The sequence below is a fragment of the Colobus angolensis genome, unplaced genomic scaffold (genome assembly GCF_000951035.1).
Source record: "Colobus angolensis palliatus isolate OR3802 unplaced genomic scaffold, Cang.pa_1.0 Scaffold33, whole genome shotgun sequence".
NCBI classification, from domain to species: Eukaryota; Metazoa; Chordata; class Mammalia; order Primates; family Cercopithecidae; genus Colobus; species Colobus angolensis.
In genome coordinates, this window is record NW_012116599.1 from 2,104,311 (window position 1) to 2,130,450 (window position 26,140).

Genomic DNA, 26,140 nt, shown 5'->3' on the forward strand with positions numbered 1-26,140 from the left:
TTTAACTTTTCCAGGAATCACCAAAGTTTCTTCCAAACTATTACATCATTTTATATTCTCACTGGCAGGGCATGAGAGTTCTAATTGTTCCATGTGTTTACCATCACTCGTTGCAGTCTATTTAATTTTTGCAATTTTTTTTTTCTTGTGATACAGATCAATTTTAATTCTGGCACCTGAAGCTATATAAGGGTATGCTCTATAAACTTCATGAGACTGGCCGGGCACGGTGGCTCATGCCTGTAATCCCAGCACTTTGGGAGGCTGAGGTGGGCGGATCACGAGGTCAGGAGATTGAGACCATCCTGGCTAACACGGTGAAACCCCGTCTCTACTAAAAATACAAAAAAAAAAACAAAAAAAAGAAACTAGCCGGGTGTGGTGGCAGGTGCCTGTAATCTCAGCTACTTGGGAGGCTGAGGTAGGAGAATGGCATGAACCCGGGAGGCGGAGCTTGCAGTGAGCTGAGATCCCGCCACTGCACTCCAGCCTGGGCGACAGAGTGAGACTCTGTCTCAAAGAAAGAAAGAAAAAAAAACTTCGTGGGACTTTTGTACATGTTCAATAAAGTGACAACTGTGTATTTTAGTATCTAAAAATCAGGAACATGCTTTTGAATTGTTTAAACACAATCCACGGAATTAAAAAACAAAGTCAGAAGCCATCCACAATTATACTAATTGTCAACTAAAATTTTATGCTTCATACCTGAGATATAACAGTCAATCTCTAGTAGGGGATACTGAAAATGATCTCAGAGTCTCATCCTGTTGTACTCTATTGGGAAGGTTTCTTGAGTAGATATGTGACTGGCCAAAGGTGGATACAACGAAAACCAGACCAGCAAGTAAAAGTTCTACCACAACTTCTGTAGTTTCCACTTTTTATGCTTTGTCAGTTAAAAATGAACAATGAGAATTAAATACTTACCTTTACATATTTACAAGGTATGTTGTAAAGTATACTTGCTTATAAACATATAAAAATACTTATTGGCTGGGCACAATGGCTCACGCCTGTAATCCCAGCACTTTGGGAGGCCGAGGCAGGCAGATCACGAGGTCAGGAGATCAAGACCGTCCTGGCTAATGTGGTGAAACCCCGTCTCTACTAAAAAACCACCATGCCTGGCGATATATATTTTAATAAAATCAGATAATTTTGAAGCAGCTTTGGCATTTCCTTTAAATTTGTCTGGAAATGACCATTGTGTTAGCTTCATGGAAAGGACTCACCAGCTTCTTAGTCTAAGGCTAACGTTTGTCTAAGGCTGGAAAGATACTAATGAGATGTAAACTGTAAGGAGAGAAAAAGAAGATGAGGGCTTTTCCTGGAGGCTGATAGCTAAAACTCAAAGGATTCTAGAAAATGACACAGTAGCAGCCTTTCTTGTCTTTTACTTTCCGTGTCGGTTCTGGTGAAGAAGGAAGTTACTGCTCTTGAAATTTCCTTATTACTTGGACAAGTTAATGGCAAGTTTAAGCTACATTCATTCTATCCTTTGCTAATGCCTTCTGGGTATGCTGCCTTAAGTTGCCGTACTAACTCTGTCCTACCTGTGTTACTTGGCTTTAAAGAACCAGAGCTGCTTTATGGCCAAATAAAATCACTGGAAACTCATCATAATCATTTACTCTGAGAATCAGTCTTTGAAATGTTTAGATTTTTTTCCAAAACTGCCTCGCCCGTGACTCAAAAGACCAACAGGAAGCCCTCGCCAGTCCTCATATTCTGTTGTCTCGTGACTCCAAACTCTTTTTGTTCTGCTTTATCTAAAATATCTAGCCAGCCTGCTGTGTTGTCTATCACACAATGCTTTGCATAGGAATCTTAAGTGATTGGATCATAATCCATTAGCAAATAGGACTGGATTAACTGGATGGTGAGTGCTGACTTGCCCACACGCTTCCCCCACTGACCACCAGGAGCCAAGAGAATGTTGCTGAGCCCCAATTTTTGCAGTTTTAATAAGTGTGTAGTGGTGTCTCATTGTGGCTTTAATTTGCATGTCCTCAATGACTAATGACCGTGAGCATCTTTTCATTTGCATAGTTGCCATCTGTATTCCTTGTTGAAGTATCTGTTTAAATCTTTTGTCTGGTTTTTATTGGATTGCTTGTCTATTGCTGAGTTTTGAGAGTTCTTGTATATTCTAGATATAAAGTCATTTATCAGCCATGAGCTTTGTATAGATTTTTCTTTCAGTCTATGGATTATCCTTTCAATCTCTTAACAGTGTCTTTTGAAGAGCAGAAGTTTTAATTTTGATGAAGTCCAATGTATCCATGTTTTTAATAGATTGTGTTGGATGTCATATCTTTAAAATCTTTGCTTAATCCAGCCAGGTGCGGTGGCTCACGTCTGTAATCCCAGCACTTTGAGAGGCCGAGGCAGGTGAATAACCTGAGGTCAGGAGTTCGACACCAGCCTGGCCAACGTGGGGAAACCCTGCCTCTAGTAAAAATATAAAAATTCGTTGGGCGCGATGGCAGGTACCTGTAGTCCCAGCTACTCAGGAGGCTGAAGCAGGAGAATTGCTTGAACCCAGGAGGTGGAGGTTGCAGTGAGCTGAGATCATGCCATTGCACTCCAGCCTGGGTGACAAGAGCAAAAAACTCTGTCTCAATTAAAAAAACAAAAACAAAAATTCTTTGCTTAATCCAAGGTCACAAAAATTTTCTTCTGTATTTTCTCCTACCAGTGTTAATAGTTTTAGGTTTTCCATATAGATCTATGATCTATGTAGGGTTAATTTTTGTGTATGGTACAGTGTCTAAGTTCATTTTTTTTGCGTATGTATAATCCAATTGTTCCAGCTCTTTTTTGAAAGATCACTGTCAGCTCTCTACTGCATTGCCCTTGTGCTTTTATCAAATACCAATTGTCCATATATGCATGGGTTTATTTCTAGACTCTTTATTCTGTGCCATTGATGTGTTTATCTATCTTGATGCCAGTACCATGTTGTTTTGATTATTGTAGCTTTGTAATAATTCTTGGAATCAGATATTCAAACTGATTCCAACTTCAAGCTTTGTTGGTGTTGTTGTTTTTCAGAGGTGTTTTGATTATTCCAAGTCCTTATAATTTCCATATGCATTTTAGGATCAGGTTGACAATTTCCACACCAAAAAAAGCCTCCTGGGATTTTGACTGGGATTGCTGTTTGAATGGAATTAGCTTATAATTTAATTTGTAGAAAACTAACTGAACTGATTACAGTATATATGTCCTAAAACCAAGAACATTTCTCTTCCATAGCCACAGTACAATTACCCAAATCAGAAAAATATTTCAACAGTTCTCTTACTAAAGTCCTGTGTAGCAAAGGAATCCACATGTTGTATTTAGTTGTGTTAAACAGAAATTATGGGCACTCATTGTTTTGGACTGAGCTCCTGCACTAGGCTCCAGCAGACGCGAGCAAACCAAAGTGGAGTCACTCATCCTATGTGCCACATAATCAAACTTGAAACTTCAAGGAAGCAGGAAGATCTCCAAATAGACCAGTTTTCCTGAGATCCAGTCTGCCTGAGTCAGTGTAATAAGGAAGTCGCCTTTGCTTTAACCTTTATTAAAAAGAAACCTGACGTGACATGACAATAGCCAATCCACTTTTTCTTCCCTCTTGGTCTGTTTTCCTTGTTTCTACGTTACCCACTGTTCCACCATTACTCGGTAAAAGCTCTCCTTCTGTTTTGCAGAATGGAGGCTACCCTGATTCATGAATAGTGAATAAAAGTCAATTAGCTCCATAACTAAATTTGCTGTAATTTTGTCTTTTCACATTATGTTGTCTTATTAGTTCCTTTAATCTGGAAAATTTTGAGAAAGTGCATTTTAATATTACACAAGGGATTCTTGGGCTTTTGTAAATGCTAGTGTGTCTCTTTTGTTATGGATTATCTCCATGGGGCTGGTTTCAACCAGATGTTTGTTATAATTTATTTGCCTTCTTCAGGCAAGGAAGTAGGTTCAAGATTGACTGTGCTAGAAAACAAGAAAAATGTATTTCCCTGTATGCAACACTTTTTAAAAGCAGTGTAGCATAAACCCACATATGAAGAAAACTAGGCTGCAAAATTCTGCAAAGGGGTCTGATGAGATTTGTCTTTTAGCACAACCCTTAAAAACTCTGGGAGGCAAGTTCTCTTAAAATAGAAATTTTTAAAATCAGAAGAATTTACACTTACATTCTTATGTTCCACAGATGGCACAGATAGGTATTTTAAAAATATAATGTCTCTGGGAATAAGAAGGGAAAGAAGTGCTAATGGATTTTTGTCTCTGAATTTTACTTACTTTCTCCATACTATGTTAAATGGTTAAAATAAGTATGGAAACAGCTTTCATGCAGAAAAATATGAAAAATTTTTGGATGAGAATAGGAAGAAAGAATACATATACAAGTTAAAGTCTTAAATTATTTCTTAATCACGGTCATTATTTAATGCAAGTAGACAAACGTTCAATGGTTTTCACAATGTTTTGGCTGATGCAGGTTGTTCATGGAGATTTTATAGAACAATTTCACTTATTGTAAATAGCTAGGTGAGTGGAATGGAGTCAGAAAGGGTAGAGACAACAGAGGGAAAATCATTAATGTATGGGAATTATCTGTGTAAGCGTTAAAGCACTTTCCAGAAGCCACAGACCTGGCCACCACTCCTTGCCAAAAGTCTTCAATTCTTGGAAACTGAAAATTTACGTCCCTGATTTTGCTGGATCAACCCTTCTCCAACTCTCCAGACACCAACTATGTATTCTATAGTTCAGTTCTGATGCTGTCTACCTGGAGCTAGGTCTCACAGGTGAAGAGCTCAATCTACAAGACTGCCCCAACTTTAGATGCCAATCACAAGTCCAGGTTGGCACTTGTGCTTCTTTCTGACTGGCTACAAATTGAGGATTTACACGACCTCCTCCTTGGACTCTGTCATTTGCTATGATGGCTCACAGCACTCAGGAAAACACTTATGTTTGGCAGTTTATTTTAATGGATGTGATAAAGGATATAGATGATGAGGTACCTAGGTAGAGGTCTGGAAGGTTCCAAAGCACAGGAGCTTCTGTCCTCTTGGCGCTGGGGTACACCAATCTCTCAGCTTGTGATTGTGTTAACCAACCCAGAAGCTGTCTGAACTCTGGACTTTATGGAGCCTTCCTCATTTAGGCATGATCGGTTACTAACATGATCAGTCACTAACTCCATTTCCAGCCCTCTCCTCTCCCTGAGGATGGGAGTGGGGCTGCAGGTTCCAAGCATCTAGTGACTGCTTAGTCTTTTGGTGACCAGCCACCATCCTGGAGCCCACCAAGAGCTGCCTCATTAGAAGAAAAGACATTGCTGTCACTCAGGAAGTTCCAAGGGATTGGAAGCTCAGCATCAGGACTGGGGTTCAAATATTAGAACAAAAGATGGAAAGATGTACCTAGCACCCCTGTTGATCAGGAAATTACAATAGTTTTAGGAGCCCTAAGCCAGGAACTGGGGGCAGAGACCAAATATTATTATGTCACAGACACGGTTCTTGGTACTTACAACTGTATACTGCGTTATACACTTGTTTACACAAACGTTTGTCATGAGGTAGACTGCATGTTAAGTGCTCTTACCATAATAAAATCAAAATTTTTGAAAACATATTCTTTTTTATCCAGATTTAGCAACTTTTTAGCATTTTGCCACATTTGCTTTCTCTCCCTCTCACCACACGCACACACACACATACACACACACTTTGTTGTTGCTGCTGAACAATTTAGAAGAAACTAAGTTGTAAACATCATAACACTTAAATACTATAGCATGTATCGCTTGAAAACAAGAATTTTCTGTATAATCAAAATCCTACTATCATACCCAAGAAAGGTATCAGGGATATGATAATCTTATTTAATACATGGTTTATATTCAAATTTCCTTAATTGTCTTCAACTTTTCCTTTATAGGTAGACCAGTTCCTATAGCTTTTATTTGTTTTTAAAGCTTTTATAAGGTTGATTATTTTTAAACAGCCCAAGCCAGTTATCTTGTAGAGTGCCCCGGCCAACCTGACTTGGCTAAGGTGACAGAGTGCATTTCCCATTAGATCCTATGAGGAGGCATCGTGTCATTTTGTCCCTTTATTGACGGTGCTAAATTCAGTGATCACACATACACTTTGCTGGAGCCCTACTTGTTTCAAACATGTAGTAAGTTTCCAGTGATGGGAGCATTGTGGCACTCTTCACAGTAGCCAAAGGTGGGAGCAACCCAAATGTCCATCAACAGATGCATGAATAAGCAGATTACAGTGTATGTGTACGTGGGAATATTGTTCAGCCATAAAAAGGAATGAAGTACTGATACATGCTACAACATGGATGAACCTCAAAACCTTGATGTTAAACAAAGGTCTACAAAAAACTTGATGTTAAACAGAAGTCTACAAAAGGTCACCTATTATACCATTCCATTCATATGAATATTGACAGTGGGTACCTCCATAGAAACAGACTACAGCCAGGTACAGTGGCTCATACCTGTCATCCCAGCAGTTTGGAAGGCTGAGACAGGAGGATCGGTTTTGCTCAGGAGTTCAAGAGTAGCCTGGGCAACATGGCAAGATCCTATCTTTACAAAAAATACAAAAAGTATCCAGGTATCATGGTGCGCACCTCTAGTCCCAGCTATTTGGGAGGCTAAGGTGGTAGGTTGACCTGAGCCCAAGAGGTCGAGGCTACAGTGAGCCATGTTCACGCCACTGCACTGCAGCCTGAGTGACAAAGTGAGACCCTGTCTCAAAAAAAAAGAAAAAAAAAGAAAAAGAGACAGACTACAGATTGGTAATTGCCAGCGGTGGAGGGGAGGGAGGAATGGGGAGTAACCGCTTAATGGGTAAAGGGTTTTATTTTGAAATAAGGGGGATGTTTGGGAACTAGATGGTGGTAGTAGTTGTACAACATTGTGAATTAAATGCCACCGGAGTGTTCTCTTTAAAATCACTAGTTTTTTACGTTATGTGAATTACACTTAAATTAAAAAAAAGGAAAAAGAAAAAAAAAAGGCCGGGAACAGTGGCTCACGCTTGTAATCCCAGCACTTTGGGAGGCTGAGGTGGGTGCATCACCTGAGGTCAGGAGTTCTAGCCGCCAGCCTGGCAAACATGGTGAAACCCCGTCTCTACTAAAAATACAAAAATTAGCCAGGCATAGTGGCATGTGCCTGTAATCTCAGCTACTTGGGAAGCCGAGGCAGGAGAATCACTTGAACCCGGGAGGTGGAGGTTCAGTGAGCTGAGATCACACCATTGCACTCCAGCCTGGGCAACAGAGTGAGACTCCGTTTCAAAAAAAAAAAAACAGTGAGTGAGGGACAGCTTCCTCAACAATATGGAGAAAGTAGAATCTATGTGAGCTGAGTGAAAATAGAGTGTCATTGATAGGAAGCCGAGTTGTGGTTTTTAATCCAGAATACAGGTAAATCAACTCAGCTAAAATTCAGGCCTTAAATTCAACTTGGTTTGTGAATCTAGACAACTTTTGAAGTTATCAACATGAGTTTTGAGAGCTGCACAATGTAATGGCGTAGACCTTTGTATCTTCCTCTTCTCTTTGAACTCCAATTTAGAAGAATCAAGTTACCTTGAATTGCTTAATGAGATAAAAATAGAAAATAGAGCTTATCTAGTCACCTAGTTTCTATAGTGTTTTCTTCTTTCAATCCCATTTAGAATCAAAGGATTACAGGATCAGGTGCAGTGGCTCACGCCTGTAATCCCAACGCTTTGGGAGGCCGAGGTGGGCAGATCACCTGAGGTCAGGAGTTCGAGACCAACTTGGCCATCATGGTGAAACCCCGTCTCTACTGAAACTACAAAAATTAGCCAGTCAGGGTAGCACGTGCCTGCAATCCCAACTACTCGGGAGGCTGAGGCAGGAGAATCCCTTGAACCCAAGAGGCGGAGGTTGCAGTGAGCTGAGATCATGTCATTATATTCCAGTCTGGGCAACGGAGTGAGACTCTGTCTCACACACACACAAAAAAACAAACAAACAAAAACACCAAGAATCAAAGGATTACAAAACTATTGTGATGCTCTTTATGATTTGAAACAAAAAAATGTATGCAGTGTCTAGAGTGGGAATTTAAATTAGAACAACTTTTTTGGATAGCGAAATATCGAAGTGTATCAGATGACAAAGATGTTTCTGCTTAGCCATCCAGTATTTCACTTTTTTTTTTTTTGAGACAGAGTCTCGCTCTGTCTCCCAGGCCAGAGTGCAATGGTGCAGTCTCGGCTCATTGCAACCTTTGCCTCCTAGATTCAAATGATTCTCCTGCCTCAGCCTCCCAAATAGCTGGAATTATAGGTGCCTGCCACCATGCCCAGCTAATTTTTGTATTTTTAGTAGAGACGGGGTTTCACCATGTTGGCCAGGCTTGTCTCAAACGCCTGAGCTCACGATCCACCTCCTTCAGCCTCCCAAAGTGCTGGGATTGCAAGCGTGAGCCACCATGCCTAGCCGTATTGTACTTCTTATTATCTTATGGAAGTAAATCAAAATGTGGGGAAACTTTATGCAAGATTACATTTATAGAGAAAAATTGTTAGAATCACAGATGTTTAAAATGAAGAGAAGGGTTGAATTAACAATCAATGGAATGTTGATCAGTCATTAAAAATAACATTGTAATACCAAACAGCTAATGTGAAATAACTGTAAGTGATAAAATACAAAATTTTAAAAAATGTGTGATCAGCCATATTAAAGAAACATAACCTGTTCACAGGGGAAAAAAAGTCCAAAAGGAAAATTTTAAAAGTAGTTTTTGTTGAGTGACAGGAACTTGCCTGATGTCCTGTCTGCATCTACATTTTGCATTCTCCAAATCTGTAGTAGTAAAGAAAGTCATTATAATAGTGGCTCACATTTGATGACCAGTAGTTCTGTGCCAGGCACTGTACACCCTTATGTTACTTATTCCCTTTGTGGCGTTTGGAAACATGAGCTGTCACAAGCCCATTTTACTGGCAGCGCAATTGAGGATCAAGAGCTCATAGAATTTGTCTCAGGTCAGGAAGCTTGTCAGTGGCAAATTCCGATTAGCAGTTCAATTCCAGACCTACATCTTAATTACACATGCAAAACATGTAATGAGCATTAAAGAGATATATAGCATGTATAGAAAATAGAGGTTATCTAGTCAGCTAGTTTTTATAGTGTTTTCTTCTTCTTCTCCTTTTTTTTTTTTTTGAGACAGAGTCTCTCTCTCGTTGCCCAACCTGGAGTGCAATGGCACGATCTCGGCTCACTACAAACTCCACCTCTTGGGTTCAAGAGATTCTCCTGCCTTAACCTCCCAAATAGCTGAGACTACAGGCACCCACCACCACACCCCACCAATTTTTGTATTTTTAGTAGAGACTGGATGTCTCTATGTTGGCCAGGCTGGTCTCGAACTCCTGACCTCAGGTATCCAGCCACCTCAGCCTCCCAAAGTGCTGGGATTACAGGCCTGAGCCATTGCTCCTGTGTTTTCTTCTTTTGATGCAAAACATGTAATGAGCATTAAAGAGATATGCAGCATGTATTCAGGTATTCAGGGGTCGGTTAGTGGAATATTGAATTAGTAGCTTGGGGACATTATTTTTGGATCTGTTCCTGGCTCACTCTGTGATTAAATTAGGTGAGTTTGCTTTTGGTGTCAGTTTTTCCATCTTTGTAGAAAGGAAAACAGAACCTCCCACTTGCCTGCTTCTTTATGCTTATGAACCTGCTTATGCACCTGTAATAAGTTAGTCTACAGTGTTATTACCATTAGCTGGAGGACAGTGTGGCTTTGTGAAAAAGTGCATAGGTTTAAGGATTAGGCAGATCCAGCTGCAGATCATTTGGACACTCAAATTTCCTGAGCCTCAGTTTCTGTCTTTCTTTCTTTCTTTTTTTTTTTTTGAGACGGAGTCTAGCTTTGTTGCCCAGGCTGGAGTGCAGTGGCATCATCTGGACTCACTGCAAGCTCTGCCTCCTCCCGCGTTCATGTCATTCTCCTGCCTCAGCCTTCTGAGTAACCGGGATTACAGGTGCCCGCCACCATGCCCAGCTAATTTTTGTATTTTTAGTAGAGATGGGGTTTCATCATGTTGTCCTGAGCCTCAGTTTCTACAACTGTAAAATGGGGCAGTAACGTGTACCTTGGGGGTTGCAAGGAGGAATAAACGAGATGCTCCATATGCAGGGAAGGAGAATGGCTCTCCGCTCAATAACTGCTCTTTCCCTTCCCTGTTTCACTGTAGCTTACCTGACTAAACTTTGAGTACAAAAAAATGAGGCCCACGTAAGTTTCCTGTCATTTTTTTGCAAATCTTATCAAAATAAACAGATAACTAACCAATAGTGGCAAATCATCAGTACTCAGATCTGGATAGAAGAAAGCAAAGGAAGCAAAATAGAATGATCCTGGTAGGAATGAGGGCAGAAGGCACTCTTTACAGCGTGCTTTGGACTCATGGAAACTTTTCTGGCAGGTCCAGAAGGAAACAGGTACCCCACAGAGGTGTGGAGGACACATATTCCCTTAACCTTTCATCCAGTCTTTTAACCTTTAACCAACTCTGGAGAGAGCAGCAAGTCCGTTTCCTGACTGGGTTCAGTGATATATCTGAGAAATGTATTGATTTATATGTATCAAGAAATATAAATAGGCTAGGCGCGGTGGCTCACGCCTGTAATCCCAACACTTTGGGAGGCTGAGGTGGGTGGGTCACTTGAAGTCAGGAGTTTGAGACCAGACTAGCCAACATGGTGAAACCCTGTCTCTACTAAAAAATACAAAAATTAGCTGGGCGTGGTGGTGCGCGCCTGTAGTCCCAGCTACCTGGAAGGCTGAGGCAGGAGAATCGCTTGAACCCAGGAGGTGGAGGCTGCAGTGAGCTGAGATTGCACCCATGCACTCTAGTGTGGGAAACAGGGGAGGCTCCGTCTCAAAAAAAAAAAAAAGAAAAAATATAAATAAATATTCTGTTTTTGATAAAACATATATGTCAGTAGATATGTGTATATTTCAATAATAGATTAAGGCGCTATTTATCTACTATCCACTTTGGTGGATAACTTGGGGACAGGGTTGTCTTTAACAAAGTTGATTGGCAGTAGATAAGAGTTTGGGAGTGGAAACGAACCCCAGATTGGAGACTGCAGTGTGTTATAGAAGAGAAAACAGCAACAGCACTCCTTAAAGTCATAGTAGCTGGCATTTAGTGAAGATTTACTATGTGCCAGGCTTTATGTCTTCGTGTACATCCTCTTTCTCTTGTTAGCATGTTTCTCTTTTCATAATTTTTAAATTGTAGTATATAACATAGACATTTAAAAAACGTATAGCTGAGCTACATGTGTTACTTGAAGGTAACAAATCTTGTCAATACCACCCAAGTCAAGTTTTGACAGTTTTTGCCCTGTGTATTTTGAAGCTGTGTTATTAGGCACATAAATAATTAGGATTGCTCTCTCATTATCAAATGTTGCAAGAAGTGATGCATGCTAAGATCTGAAGAGTCCCACCTTTGCTATTTCAGTCTCTGACAGTAGAGTTCCTGAAAATGAAGTTTGTTGCTAGAATGGGCCTTCTTTGTGGACACATGAATAATGGTTGCTCAGTCAAGATAGGAAGATAGGATTTCCTGTAGTAGGAAATTCTCCACATCCCTCCTGTCAGCGATGATCCTTCCATATATTCACAGAGGGGAGGTGATGTAAAGCTATGACTAAGTAGTTAGACTTTAAATTCAGACAGATCAACCACTTATATGCTGTGTGGCTTGGGCAACTCAACCCCTCTATAAGCTTCCATTTTCTCTTCTTTAGAAAGAACATTATGGCTCGGTGTTTCCTCTACCCATTCCTTCCACCTCACCCTTCAAAACTAAAAAGAGTACTATGGCTACTTTATTGGTATGTGGCTATATGAGGATTAAATACAAATAGCTTGGCAGGGTCCATAACACAATACTTGGCATATAGTAAGCATCCAATAAAGGTTAAATAATACTATGTCATCACTGTCTTGTTGTATTACCTTACCTGAACTGAGGCTCGGTTTAACATATCTTGTATGTATTAATCCCCCTGCCGTGGACCACTGCAGCGAGCAGATACTAACAGACTCTGATTCCATGAGACTTTTTCTTTTCTTACAGGGCAGATGTCCGTTGCAATCACTGTGATGCTGATCATACACAACTATTGGTTCCTTTACATCCCTTATTTGACGTGGCTTTACTTTGACTGGCATACCCCAGAGCAAGGAGGCAGGAGATCCAGCTGGATCAAAAATTGGACTCTTTGGAAACACTTTAAGGACTATTTTCCAATTCATGTGAGTACAATTGTTTTAAAAAGTATTATGTTGAGTTAGGAGAAGAGTGGAAATTTGTTTTCATCACATACATCTCAAGCTTCTTTCTCAGAGGGGGTGTCTTAGTCTGTTTTGTGCTGCTAAAACAGAATACCAAAGACTAGGTAATTTATAAAAAAAACAAATTTATTTCTCACAGTTGTGGAGGCTGGGAAGGCCAATACCAAAGATGCTGGCATCTGGCAAGAGCCTTCCTGCTGCAACAGCCCACGGCGCAAGGTGGAAGGGCAGGAGAGGCCAAGAAAGAGCAAGAGGGGGTTGAATTCATTCTTTTTTAAGGAACTTATTCCCAAGATAGCAAACCCCCTTCTATGATAACGGCATTAATCCATTAACTCTGCTTTCATTCCTAATCACCTCTCATTAGGCCCCACTTCCAACACTGTTGCATTGGGGATTAAATTTTTAAACACTTACTTTTGAGGGACACATTCAAATCATAGCAGGGAGAAAGGCTGCAATTTGATTCCAATTACTAAATGAACTGTAAGCTGACTTGATAAAATCTAGAAGGCTGTATATAAAGGAATCTGGGCTCAGAAGATGGTTTGGAAATTTGGAAACAGCTCCAACCCAGGGAACAAAAATGAGTCATGTTCTCCATTGTCTCTTGACACAAAAACTAGTCCTTTTGTTTCTCATTGGAAAATAATAAGGGAATTTTCTTTTTTAAAAAAATCTCAATATGAATGTGCCGTAGCTCATCAAAACTCAAGATCTGGATCCAAGTCACAACTATATATTCGGGTTTCACCCCCATGGAATATTGGCGGCTGGAGCCTTCGGGAATTTTTCTACAAATTATTCCGACTTCAAGGAGCTGTTTCCTGGCTTTACTTCATATCTTCATGTGCTGCCACTTTGGTTCTGGTGTCCTGTCTTCCGAGAATATATGATGAGTATTGGTAAGTGATGGCGGATCACTGCTCCCACAGTGCTTTGGGGTAGCAGGAGCACACAGAACATTTCCTCACAGGCCCATGTGTGTTTATGGTCTCTTAGAGTAAAACCTGTTTTATCCTCATCTGGCACTTCCCATGTGGTCTGGGTGTTTCCTGCCCTCCCCCACTGGACTGTAAGTGTCAGAAAGACACAAACTGTGTCTTCTTTTCTGTTCCATCCTAAGTATCCAGCATGGTGCCTGGAACATAGAAATGTTCAATGAATATTAACACAATGATCAAATAAAGTAATGAATGCATTTTGTGTATTCAGATGTAGAAGAAGAAATCATGGATCAAGTAAGTGACAAATCACTTACTTGCCTTGGAGAGGCACCGTGCACGCTGTTACGAATACTAGAAATGGAAAATGTCTTTCGTTGTGTCTTGAAGTATCAGCAGCGATAAAACTAAACATATTCAACTTGCTGTCTTCCTAGATTGAAAATAACTTGGCTCAGAAATAAGAGTCCAGGCCAGGCGCGGTGGCTCACGCCTGTAATCCCAGCACTTTAGGAGGCTGAGGTGGGCAGATCTCTTGAGCCCAGGAGGTTGAGACCAGCCTGGGCCACATGGCAAAACCCTGTCTCTACAAAAAATGCAAAAGTTAGCTGGGCATGGTGGCACGCATCTGTAGTCCCAGCTACTTGGGAGGCTGAGGTGGAAGGATCACCTGAGCTTGGGAAGTCAAGGCTGCAGTTACTGGAGATGGCACCCCTGCACTCCAGCCTGGGTGACAGAATGAGACCCAATCACAATTAAAAAATTAAATACAAAGAGACAAGAGCAGTGGCTCATGCCTGTAATCCCAGCACTTTGGGAGGCGGAGGTGGGCTGGAGCACTTGAGGCCAGGAGTTCGAGACCAGCCTTGCCAACATAGTGAAACCCCGTCTCTACTAAAAATACAAAAATTAGGGCATGGTAGTAGGCGCCTATAATCCCAGCTACTCAGGAGGCTGCGGTGGGGGAACTGCTTGAACCCAGTAGGTGGAGGTTGCAGTGAGCCAACGTCGTGCCACTGCACTCCAGCCTGGGTGACAGAGCGAGACTACGTCTCAAAAAGAAGAAAGAAAAAGAAAGAAAGAAAGAAAGAAAGAAAGAAAGAAAGAAAGAAAGAAAGAAAGAAAGAAAGAAAGAAAGAAAGAAAGAAAAGAATTGTTCATGGTTTTCTAGATTTTTATTACGTCCTATTAATTTCTCAAGTGATTATTGTCATTATATACCTGGTAGGATATCACTAAGCACCCAAGGACCAGGACTGACGGCTGGATTTTCAGGTTCTGGTTCTGTTTTCAAAGTCCAGCCTGGTCCACAGGGCACACTAGAGGGCGCACTAAACCCTCCAAGCTATCCCGCATCCGGCCTGCAGAGGGTGCACTATCCCCCTCTTAACCACCAAAGGTTTGGTGGGGGGGAATTACTTCTCTTCCTTGTTTTGTATATATTGTTTTAGAGTTTTATAAAAGGAAGAAGATTACAGGGAAAAATGTTTAAGTTTCACAAAAGCACAGAAACATATTTAAAGTGTTTGCTTAGTCAAAGCATTGCTGCAGGTGAGTTTGAGTCATATAGGTAAGAGCAGGTTTGGCAAATTCATGGCACAAGAGATGTGGGTACCCTCTTCTCCATGGCCCTATCAGACGCATATACTCCATCTTAGAGTGTTTCTCCGTGTAGTGCACCTACAGTTTACTGGAGTTGGCTTTGGAGAGGAAACCTGTTTGCAATCACTGGTTTCTTTGTTTTTTGTTTGTTTGTTTGTTTGTTTGTTTGTTTTGCTTTTGTTTTTGAGGGAGTTTCGCTCCTGTTGCCCAGGCTGGAGAACAATGGCGTGATCTTGGCTCACGGCAATCTCCAGCTCCCAGGTTCAAGTGATTCTCCTGCCTCAGCCTCCCAAGCAGCTGGGATTACAGGCATGCTCCCCAACCCCCGGCTAATTTTGTATTTTTAGCAGAGACGGGGTTTCTCCATGTTGGTCAGGCTGGTCTGGAACTTCTGACCTCAGTTGATCCGCCCGCCTTGGCCTCCCAAAATGCTGGGATTACAGGCATGAGCCACTGCGCCCAGCAATCACTGGTTTCTGACATCATGAATTATTTTCTGTAGTACAACCTTCCTTTCCCTAAAAGGTATATAGAAATATTCAAACTTTCAGCCAGTGGAGGTTTGGACTATCCTTGTCTCTAAGTCTAGAGAGTTATCTATACTTCCCAGAACCAGATTCCTAGGACAGCCTTTGGTCCAAGGCTGCCCCTCTTGACTGTGCCTGCCCAGGTGGCTGCCTCTCTGGGAGTGAAAGACTGACAGACATAGGCACCAGATCTCATGTAGTAAGGAACCATAGGGCTTCAGAGGGCTTTTGCTGACAGCACTCTGTTTTGCTCTTACACAAGAGGATTCTGCATCTGTGAGTTCTTTTAAATCCCATCTCCAACCCATTCCTCTTGTCCCATTTTGTGTATATCTATACCTATCAGGTGTCAGCCAAAGCCAACTGTGTTTCAGGTTCATGCTCCTTTCTGTTTACCCCTTAAGCCTGGACAGGTAACAGGATCAGATCACAACAGTATATATGATACCATACAGAGAACTTTAGGTTTTATCTTGTAGATAAGCCATGGGGAACTTGGAGGGATTTTGAGCAAAGGAGGGATCTGATGGATTTGGTGTAATAGAAAGATAACTCAGGCAGCAGCTTGGAAAGTGGTTACAGGCAGGTAGGCCTGGAGACTGATGATGGAAGGGGCCTGTTGGGTGATGAAGGGAGAGGTGATAAGGGCTAAGCTAACAGTGGCAATGGCACTGGAGATACAGAAGAGGAGATTAATATCAAAAATATCTGATAGAGTCACTAAGACTTAGTGATTGATTCATCCTCATGAAGGTAGCAACTGTATTTTGTCATTATTATCAACATCTAGCCCTGTACCTGGACTATAGCAAATGCTCAATAAATGCTTTCAAATGAATGTGGTGGCTAAGAAAGGAGAAGGTGGCTGCATATGGAAGAAGCTGTGTTTTGACCAGGTAGATGATGGTCCCATTCACCTTCATAAGTAATGTTGGAAGAGGGACCACTTTGAGGGAGAATTTAATGCATTTGATTTGGAGATGTGTAGTTTGAGGTGTCTTAGAGCTGTCAATGTAGATATGTCAATTGGGCAGTTGGAGATATGAGCCTGGAACCTCAGGAGGAAGATCTCCTGACAGATGGGTTTGGGAGAACTCAGCACACATAAATGGTATTTGAATCCATGGGTGTAGATGAGGTTAGAGGACAAGAGAGATAAGGAAGGACCCCTAAGAAATAACAGCATTGAAAGATGGCCTGAAGACAAGGAACCTGAGGGAAAACTGAGAAGTGGCCAGAGGCAAGCTAGGAGAGCCAGGGGTGTGGAAACCCAAGAGGCCCTCTTCCTGGTGGAAGAGATGCACCCAGCTCTCACTCAGGTTCACACAGAGCAGAATGGCATGCCTTGACCTCAGTGAAGGTTCAAACCCATCTAGGCAGGCTCAGGCTCTCTACCTCTAACCCAGCATCCTCTGCCTCTTAAGAGGTCAGTGGGTCATTCAGAATCCTGTCATAATTCCTCCCATAATAGAAACCCATAGTAAAATTAGCATACCATTTTCTTCAAGAGATGAGATATGCTATGTCTTTATAAAGCCTGTCTAACACATTCTGTTATGACTAAATAAAAATGGATAAAACCCAGAATGGAAAGACACATAAGACATTAAAAAGTGATTATTTCTGAAATGTAGTTCAAGAATGGTTTGTATTTTTGTCTTTATTCTTTCCTATATTTTCCTCAGTATGCAGAACATGTGAAATCTGAAAAGGAATCTTTTAAGTTATTTTTACATGGGAAAGCCTGAAATACAGACTGAACAATTATCAAACTGTCTTAAATGAACAATTTACCAAAGGCAGACTATCCATATTGGAAACATGTAGAGATCCGGCAACTGACCTAGGTTGTCAAATGTCTTGATTTTTTTTTTTTTTTAACCACTTTGTATCAGTTCATTTCACACTGCTGATAAAGACATACCAAGACTGGGAAGAAAAAGAGGTTTGAAAGACTTACAGTTCTACATGGCTGGGGAGGCCTCATAATCATGGCGGAAGGCAAGGAGGAGCAAGTCACGTCTTATATGGATGGCGGCAGACAAAGAGAGAGCTTGTGCAGGGAAACTCCTCTTTATAAAACAATCAGATCTCGTGGGACTTATTCACTATCATGAGAACAGCATGAGAAAGACCTGCCCCCACGAGTCAGTTACCTCCAACTTGGTCCCTTCCACGACATGAAGGAATTGTGGGAGTTACAATTCAAGATGAGATTTAGGCGGGGACACAGCCAAATGCTATCACATTTATATTATAAATCCAGGCTTGGAAAATAATGATCCATATAGAATATCTGAAAACAGGCCATTGTTTATTCAGAAAATCCACTGCAGCCTCTTGGAGAATATACTTTTTGGTTCTGTGTAAAACTTTGCCAGGATAAATATCAAGGCCACCACATACAGCTGTGCAGGTTGTGCACTGAACAACTCCAGGGGCAGGGGATCCTTTTACTTAGACTGCAATATAAATGGTGTCCTGTAGAGTTCAGCAGTGCACAGCCTACCTAAACAAACAAGTGGTAAACCTACTAATGACTGAATGGCATTTTAAAGACCTAACCCACTGCCTGCGAAAATGTTAACTTATTAATAGAATACATTACTAAAGATTTGACTATGAAAAATTACAAACTTACAAAGTGCTCCAAAGGTAAGCAGTGTAGGAAATTTTGTTAAATGTTTACTATTGTCATGGAATATTATGATAAAACATTGTAATTTTTTTTAAAAGGATGACTAGTTACACTTTTTGTTTTATTCATTAAGGGCTAGTTTCAGTTTCCAAGAAAAGTGTGTCCTATGTGGTAAGCAAGGAGGGAGGTGGAAACATCTCTGTCATCGTCCTCGGGGGTGCAAAAGAATCACTGGATGCCCATCCTGGAAAGTCCACTCTGTTCATCCGCCAGCGGAAAGGATTTGTTAAAATTGCTTTGACCTATGGGTAAGTGGCTTTTTTTTCTTTTATAAAGTAGTGGGTCAGCAAAGTAAAGACATTATTAAACAAACCACGAAGAAGTAAGGTGATTTTCTAGCCCTTAAAGACCTCCTCCAAATCCATCTGACAGTGAAAGCAGGTGTGGATGTTCTTGGGGAACGGAATATGACCTTTTTACTACAGTAGCTCAATGCCATGACATTCAGCAATTAAACTTAACTCTAAAAGCAAAACAACGAGAACAACAACAAACACCAACGTTCTATACACACAGTGTAATTTTCCAGCCAAATCAACAGTGGCCAAAGCTATAGATAAAAGAGAAGCTTCCTGGAACCCTAATTTTCTATAGAATAAAATCCCATCAATGGCTAGCCTGCTGAAATTCCTCCCTAAAAAATGTCAAGTTTAAGACAGTTTCAATGAACGTGAAGTTAGCAATACAGGAAGGCTTGGGCACATTTAAAAATTTTTTCAGAATTTGTTGCAAGAGTCAGCTAAACAGAATAAATTATTCGAATCCTTTTCATTGAATATTCTCACCCGTCCCCTTTGTTGTTGCAGCGCCTCTCTGGTCCCAGTGTTTTCTTTTGGTGAAAATGAACTGTTCAAACAAGTTGACAACCCCGAAGGCTCATGGATTAGGACTGTTCAAGATAAACTACAGAAGATCATGGGGTTTGCTTTGCCCCTGTTTCATGCCAGGGGAGTTTTTCAGTACAATTTTGGCCTAATGCCCTATAGGAAAGCCATCCACACTGTTGGTACGTACATAAAATGACTATAATTATTAGCTTACTTTAAGCAATGTTTCTTGTTATTAATTGAGATGCTAATGCAAGGGAAGTGGCTTTGAGTAAGAACTTCCTGAAATAATAATCCTGTAGATGTCATTTGAGTTTTGTTTCTGGTATTCCTTTTATTTATGAAATGACTACATTTTCCACTAGAATAGGAATTGATGACTTTCAAGAATACTGCTATTGAATTACAAGTAAAATCCAATTTTCAAAATAAAGTTTCTAATACTCTATAATGAATCTATTTCTCTGTGCCAGCTGATTATAATATAGCAATTCTTTGATGACAAGTTATACCAGAGTTTATGGAGAGATGAAAATTTCTGTGTGATAAGTGTCCTCATTATGCTCAGTTCACATAGGCATCAGTTTCTATAGCAAAAGCTTTTTTTTTTTTTTGCAGCTAGCTATTTTATATATATTCTGCTATTCTGCTATAGACTCATTTTATTTTTTTTATTTCCGTAGGTTTTTGGGGAACAGGTGGTATTTGGTTACATGAATAAGTTCTTTAGTGGTGATTTCTGAGATTTTGGTGCACCCATCACCACAGCAGTGTATACTCTACCCAATATGTAGTCTTTTATTCCTCACCCCCTCCTGCTCTTTCCCCCGAGTCCCCAAAGTCCATTGTATCATTCTTAATACCTTTGTGTCCTCATAACTTAGCTCCTACTTATGAGTGAGAACATACGATGTTTGGTTTTCCATTCCTGAATTACTTCACTTAGAATAGTAGTTTCCAATTCCATCCAGGTTACTGCAAATGCCATTATTTCATTACTTCTTATGGCTAAGTAGTAGTCCATGGTGTTTATATATATATATAACAATTTCCTTATCCACTCAATGACTGATGGGCATTTGGGCTGGTTCCATATTTTTGCAATTGCAAATTGTGCTGCTATAAACATGTGTGTGCAAGTATATTTTTCATATAATGACTTCTTTCCCTCTGGGTAGATACCCAGTAGTGGGATTGCTAGATCAAATGGTAGTTCTACTTTTAAGTCTTTAAGGAATCTCTACAGTTTTCCCTAGTGGTTGTACTAGTTTACATTCCTACCAGCAGTGTGAAAGTGTTCCCTTTTCACTACATCCACACCAACATCTATTATGTTTTGAATTTTTGATTATGGCCATTCTTGCAGGAGTAAGGTGGTATTGCATTATGATTTTGATTTGCATTTCCCTGATTATTAGTGATGTTGAGCATTTTTTCATATGTTTATTGGGCATTTGTGTCTCTTCTTCTCAGAATTATCTATTCATTTCCTTAGCCCGCTTTTTGATGGGATTGTTTATTTTATTCTTGCTGATTTGTTTGCATTCCTTGTCGATTCTGCTGTTAGTTAGACTCATTTTAGTTTAAAAAGCTGCATGTTTGGGAGAATCCAGTTGAGGGAGGAGGGTGAAGACCATGTTGATAAAAATACTGAGGAATTGGCCAAGTGACCATGTTGATAAAAATACTGAGGACTTGGCCAAGTGTGGTGGCACACACCTGTAATCCCAGCACTTTGGGAGGCTGAGACAGGAGGAATGCCTGAGCCCAGAAGTTCGAGACCAGACTGGCAACAAAGCTGGACCTCATCTCTACTAAAAATTTTAAAAATTAGCAGGGCACCATGGCATGTGCTTGTAATCCCAGTGCTTTGGGAGGCTGTGGCAGGAGGAGCACTTGAGCCCAGGAGTTGGAGGTTGGAGTGAGCTATGATTGCACCATGACACTATAGCCTGGGTGACAGAGCAAGACCCTATCTCGAAAAAACAAAAACAAAAACCCAGGAGCAAAGTATTTAGCTCCTCAGACTGGAAGAGAATTGGAGAGCTAAAATGAGAAAGTGCTGAGCCAGGCACTAATGGCAGAATTACTAAAACTATAAACTTATTATGAAACTGGAAGTAATATGTTCACCATGGATAGCTCATTAAGTAAAATTCAAACATAGTCAAATATTGTTTTAGGTCTGTTTCGCTAGGCTAGGATTTTACTGCCGTCAGTTTATAAGTGCTTTCCATTTAATGTGCAATCACATGACTTTTTTTCACAGTATTTACACTTATTATTATTAAATCTCAAGTATCTGAAAGGTATAAATATGGGTCAAATGGAATAAAATAGGAACTGAAATCAAATTATTACAGCTGCACATGAAGAGTGACTGTTCTTCTGTTTTCCAATCTCTCTGAAGGGAATATGGAGGAGAGTAATTCTGATACGGAACTGAATTGGGGTGATATTTCTTTCCTGGGAGAAATTCCTATGGAAGGGAGACAATTATCAGAATTTTTTTTTTTTTTTAAGATGGAGTTTCGCTCTTTTCGCCCAGACTGGAGTGCACTGGCATGATCTGCAACCTCTGCCTCCTGGGTTCAAGCGATTCTCCTGCCTCAGCTTTCCCTAGTAACTGGGATTACAGGCACCCACCACTACCCTCAGCTAATTTTTTGTATTTTTAGTAGAGACGGGATTTCACTATGTTGGCCAGGCTGGTCTCGAACTCCTGACCTCAGGCGATCCACCCACCTCAGCCTCCCAAAATGCTGGGATTACAGGCGTGAGTCACCGCACCTGGCTTCAGAATCTTTTTTTTTTGTCCTTCAGATCAGATGGGTAAAGTGCTGATGTTGTAACAAGGTTCAGAGGGTGGCACATCTCACAAGTGGCCGTGAGCACCCAGTCGTCATGCTCATGAATTATAGAAGGACCGAATTATCTTGTTTTTTTTTGTTTTTGTTTTTTTTGTTTAGGCTGGAGTGCAGTGGCACGATCTCACTTCACTGCAAGCTCCGCCTCCCAGTTTCATGCCATTCTCCTGCCTCAGCCTCCTGAGTGGCTGGGACTGCAGGCACCCGCCACCACGCCCGGCTACTTTTTGTATTTTTAGTAGAGATGGGGTTTCACTATGTTAGCCAGGATGGATGGTCTCGATCTCCTGACCTCATGATCCACCCACCTCGGCCTCCCAAAGTTCTGGGATTACAGGCCTGAGCCACCGCGCCCGGCCCGAATTATCAGACTCTTAATGGACACAGGAACATATATTTATAAGACACTGAGATTCTTATAACAAGAAACATCCCTGTAGGGAAGCAGGCCATAGACATAGCAGATGAGGTCTTTAGTGAGAGATTGGAAAATGAATAGTATGACCTGAAACAAAATAAAGATTCCTTGTGCATTTGGTGGCACAATCTGGGGAGTAATTGCTAACTTCTCATGAACTACTTGACTGTCAGGACAAAAGATGTTACTTCCATGTATTTCCTCTACTTCAAAAAGTTTCTCAATTCCCCAAGTGTAAGGATGACATGGAAACAGGGAGGTGACATTAGATGTTGAGAAGAAAGAAAGCTAAATGTTATCTCTAAGCCAAGAAAGTAGATGACATTATGGATTTCTGAGGCTGGTTGGTGGCATATGAATAGGACTTCTTGTGACTGGTAAATATGTGTATGGACCCTATCTCGGAAATGCTGATGATCCTGAACAGGAAACATGAGAACCCATCTTGTACTAGTCAGAGAGATGGTCTTTCATGATTATGTCCCATTTCCCAATGTCTCAAGTAGCCCTTGCATTGACCTCACTTACCGGCTCTGTTGTTGGTAGTTGCAGCTGGAGAATCAATCACCTTCACCTAATGATTCAGGGAGGTTAATGGAGGGTCTCTGGCTTCACCATTTGCCACCCTCCTCTCACCATACCACGTCAACTCTCAGCAGTTCTTTGAGAAAGCCTTTCCATTGAGGATGGTCACACAGCCTCTGCTTCTTAGGGTGGTGCAACCTATTATAATATCAAAGAGTTCAAAAAAGTAAGGAGTTCCATCCTTCCAGAGTCAGGCCTTGCCATTGCCCAGGTGGAAGAGCCCTGTCCGATAAGAGTAGAAAAACTCAGAGTTGCTTTGAGGCACGGCAAACTCCAGCATTTCTTGTGTGTTTATCTTTGGATGGTAGAGTTCTTAGCAATGCAGATATATTTACATTTTTGCTGTAAATATGTAAATTTATTTTATATTTTTTATAAAATATAAAATATATTTTATAAAATGGTGGCACAATCTCTGCTCACTGCAACCTCCGCCTCCCAGGTTCAAGCAATTCTCCTGCCTCAGGCTCCCAAGTAGCTGGGACTACAGACTTGCGCCACCACACCCAGCTAATTTTTGTATTTTTAGTACAGACGGGGTTTAATCGTGTTGGCCAGAATGGTCTCGATCGCTTGACCTCGTGATCCACTCACCTCAGTCTCCCAAAGTGCTGGGATTACAGGCATAATGCCACCTCTCCCGGACAACTTTTGCTATTTTTATAGAACTGGTAGCCATTGTCCCTATACACCTTCTATTTTTCTGGACATGGGTTGCACCTGTGTACTCCAGCTTTGTTGCAGAGTTCATGACAGAGTTTTTCAGCCACATGCTTCAGACTTTCTTCAAGCTTCATGTTCTGGGCTTGAGGAGATTTTACCTGTTGGGAGATATTTCTCAATATTCCTTCCTTTTGCGAGATGGTGTCTTGCTGAGTATTTGAGAGCCGGTGTTAACTGAAAAACTGGAGCAGAAATGGATTTCACATGACATTATTCTTAAATGCTTTATTTAATGCAATGGAATGTTAACAGGCTTGATCAGTTAGGGTAATGGGAATATTGAGATAAATTTAAGTTTGCAATGGTATTGTTCAAGATAAGCTGGTTACTTTTTTGGTATAATATTCATTAATCATTTTTGATCTTTTATGTGCTAAGTACTATTGTTAGCTTTGGGGATGATATAAAGGAAATTGTAAGGCATGATATTAGGAACTAAAAGTTTAATGAAATGTAATCATATGCTCAGATGAAATAAGCTGTTGATGCTGAAAGCAAGTGCAGTCTGTTGACTTAAATGATGGCACTTGTCACCTGGTTAAGCTTTTTTTTTTTTTTAAATTGTTTGTCATTTGATATCGCCCAGTTACACCTCTACTGACAAATAATCATCAGTCAGGGGTGGAATGGAATGACTGAATCTGAATTAGTTGTCAAGACTGGAAAACTGCAACTCTTGTTAACTTGTTTTCACTTATACTTGTCCAATGTCCTTCTCTTAAACATTCAGAAAGGGGAAGATTGCTTCAGTCCCTCCCTCTACTTACCCTGCAAACAGTTACAATGATTATTAGTCTGTATCATCCTCAATATCCCATTGTTTTTTAAAACATTTAAAAACCCAAGCTAAGAATATGTTTCATATGTGCTTCATAAAGACTCAGCTGCTATGATCTTAAGGTATAAGAATGGGAGCCAGTAATGTAGAGCATCTCGATTTGTGTGAACCAGACCCTCAAGACTATATTTAAAGACTTTTACTTACTTGAAAAAACACAAGTGGAGGATAGAACATTTACAATTCCATAAAAAAGTAAAGCCATGTGTCAATCAAATGCCACAGAGAATAAAACACAATATGAGGCTGAAGCAGTGATGTCAATGGCTGTGTTCATTTCTATTTTAAATCATGCACTTGAAATGCAGTGTGGCTTCACTGCTGACTCCCCGACGTGAGTTCTGCCTGTCCTACCCCAGGAAGAATTCAGGCAGCATCTCAGAGCGGCAAGTTATTTTGTGGTCCCTGTGCTCCCTCTCCTACTTTATTAACTTAAGTAAGCTCTACCTTACGTCATAAGATAAACATCAACTCACTCAGTATTAGCTGGATTCATCCTAAATTATCACCTTAGCTACAATCCTCTCACAGGTGTCCAGAGAAGCCTGGATTCTCCATCCTTTAATAGTTTCCCACGGCCAGCCACGGTGGCTCACGCCTGTAATCCCAGAACTTTGGGAGGCCGAGGTGGGCGGATCATAGGGTCAGGAGATGGAGACCATCCTGGCTAACACAGTGAAACCCCGTCTCTACTAAAAAATATTTAAAAATCAGCCGGGCGTGGTGGTGGGCACCTGTAGTCCCAGCTACTCAGGAGGCTGAGGCAGGAGAATGGCGTGAACCCGGGAGGAGGAGCTTGCAGTGAGCCGAGATTGCGCCACTGCACTCCAGCCTGGGCGACAGAGTGAGACTCCGTCTCAAAAAATTAAATAAATAAATAAATAAATAAATAATTTAAAAAATGGTTTCCTACACACTTTTTACACCACTATCCTCAGTGAGCACAGCCAGAGTGTTTGTTCATTTCAGCTTTCGAGATTCTCACTATCACTGTGATTGTTTTGTCTGTTAATGTCCTAGTCATTAAATCCTCTGAAAAATATGTTCTTACTAAATGCAAAGTGACATATTCAGGTCAAGGTTACCCTCTCTACATATTTTTTTATGCCATATCTTGCTAAACCATTAGGTTTCTATGCATCCTCCATCAAAATCCTCTCTTCCCTGCTAAGGAACATTCTCAATGGGCATAATTTGTAAAGAAGCTCCTACTGTATACATTTTCCTTACACACTTTAGAAATAGTATGCAATTTATGTGTTTTCTGAATGCTATTATCACTTTATCATACTATAATAAAATGGTCACTGATACTGTATTCATTATATAATTGAGAAAAACTGATTTAAATGTCACATCCATCAGGATTACCAGGAAAGACAATTGAAATAAATTTAGACTTTCAGAAAAACATGTAAAGCATTGCAGTTCCTTGGAGGAACATTGCATTTTCTGTTTCCATATCACAGAGCCCCACGAGGACAGGGATTTCGGCGTATCTGTTCTCTGTGTGTTCCTAGTACCCACAGAGTAGAAGCTCAAGAAACACTTGTGCATAAACAAATTAGTCTTTCATTAGGCCTGTTTCATTGTAATTTTTTTTTTTTTTTTTGACAGGAGTCTCGCTCTGTCACCCAGGCTGGAGTGCAGTGGCGCAATCTTGGCTCACTGCAACCTCTGCCTCCTGGGTTCAAGTGATTCTCCTGCCTCA

At 40.8% G+C, this 26,140-nt stretch overlaps 1 protein-coding gene across 1 annotated transcript in view; it reads left to right on the forward strand.

The window, feature by feature from the left end:
• MOGAT1 (monoacylglycerol O-acyltransferase 1) overlaps positions 1-26,140 on the forward strand; it is a 50,238-nt gene that overhangs the window by 4,998 nt on the left and 19,100 nt on the right. The window contains exons 2-5 of the mRNA XM_011951909.1: positions 12,183-12,361; positions 13,101-13,305; positions 18,245-18,419; positions 18,978-19,177. Of these exons, the coding sequence (XP_011807299.1) occupies positions 12,183-12,361; positions 13,101-13,305; positions 18,245-18,419; positions 18,978-19,177 (759 nt within the window). The remainder of the gene's footprint in view (positions 1-12,182; positions 12,362-13,100; positions 13,306-18,244; positions 18,420-18,977; positions 19,178-26,140) is intronic.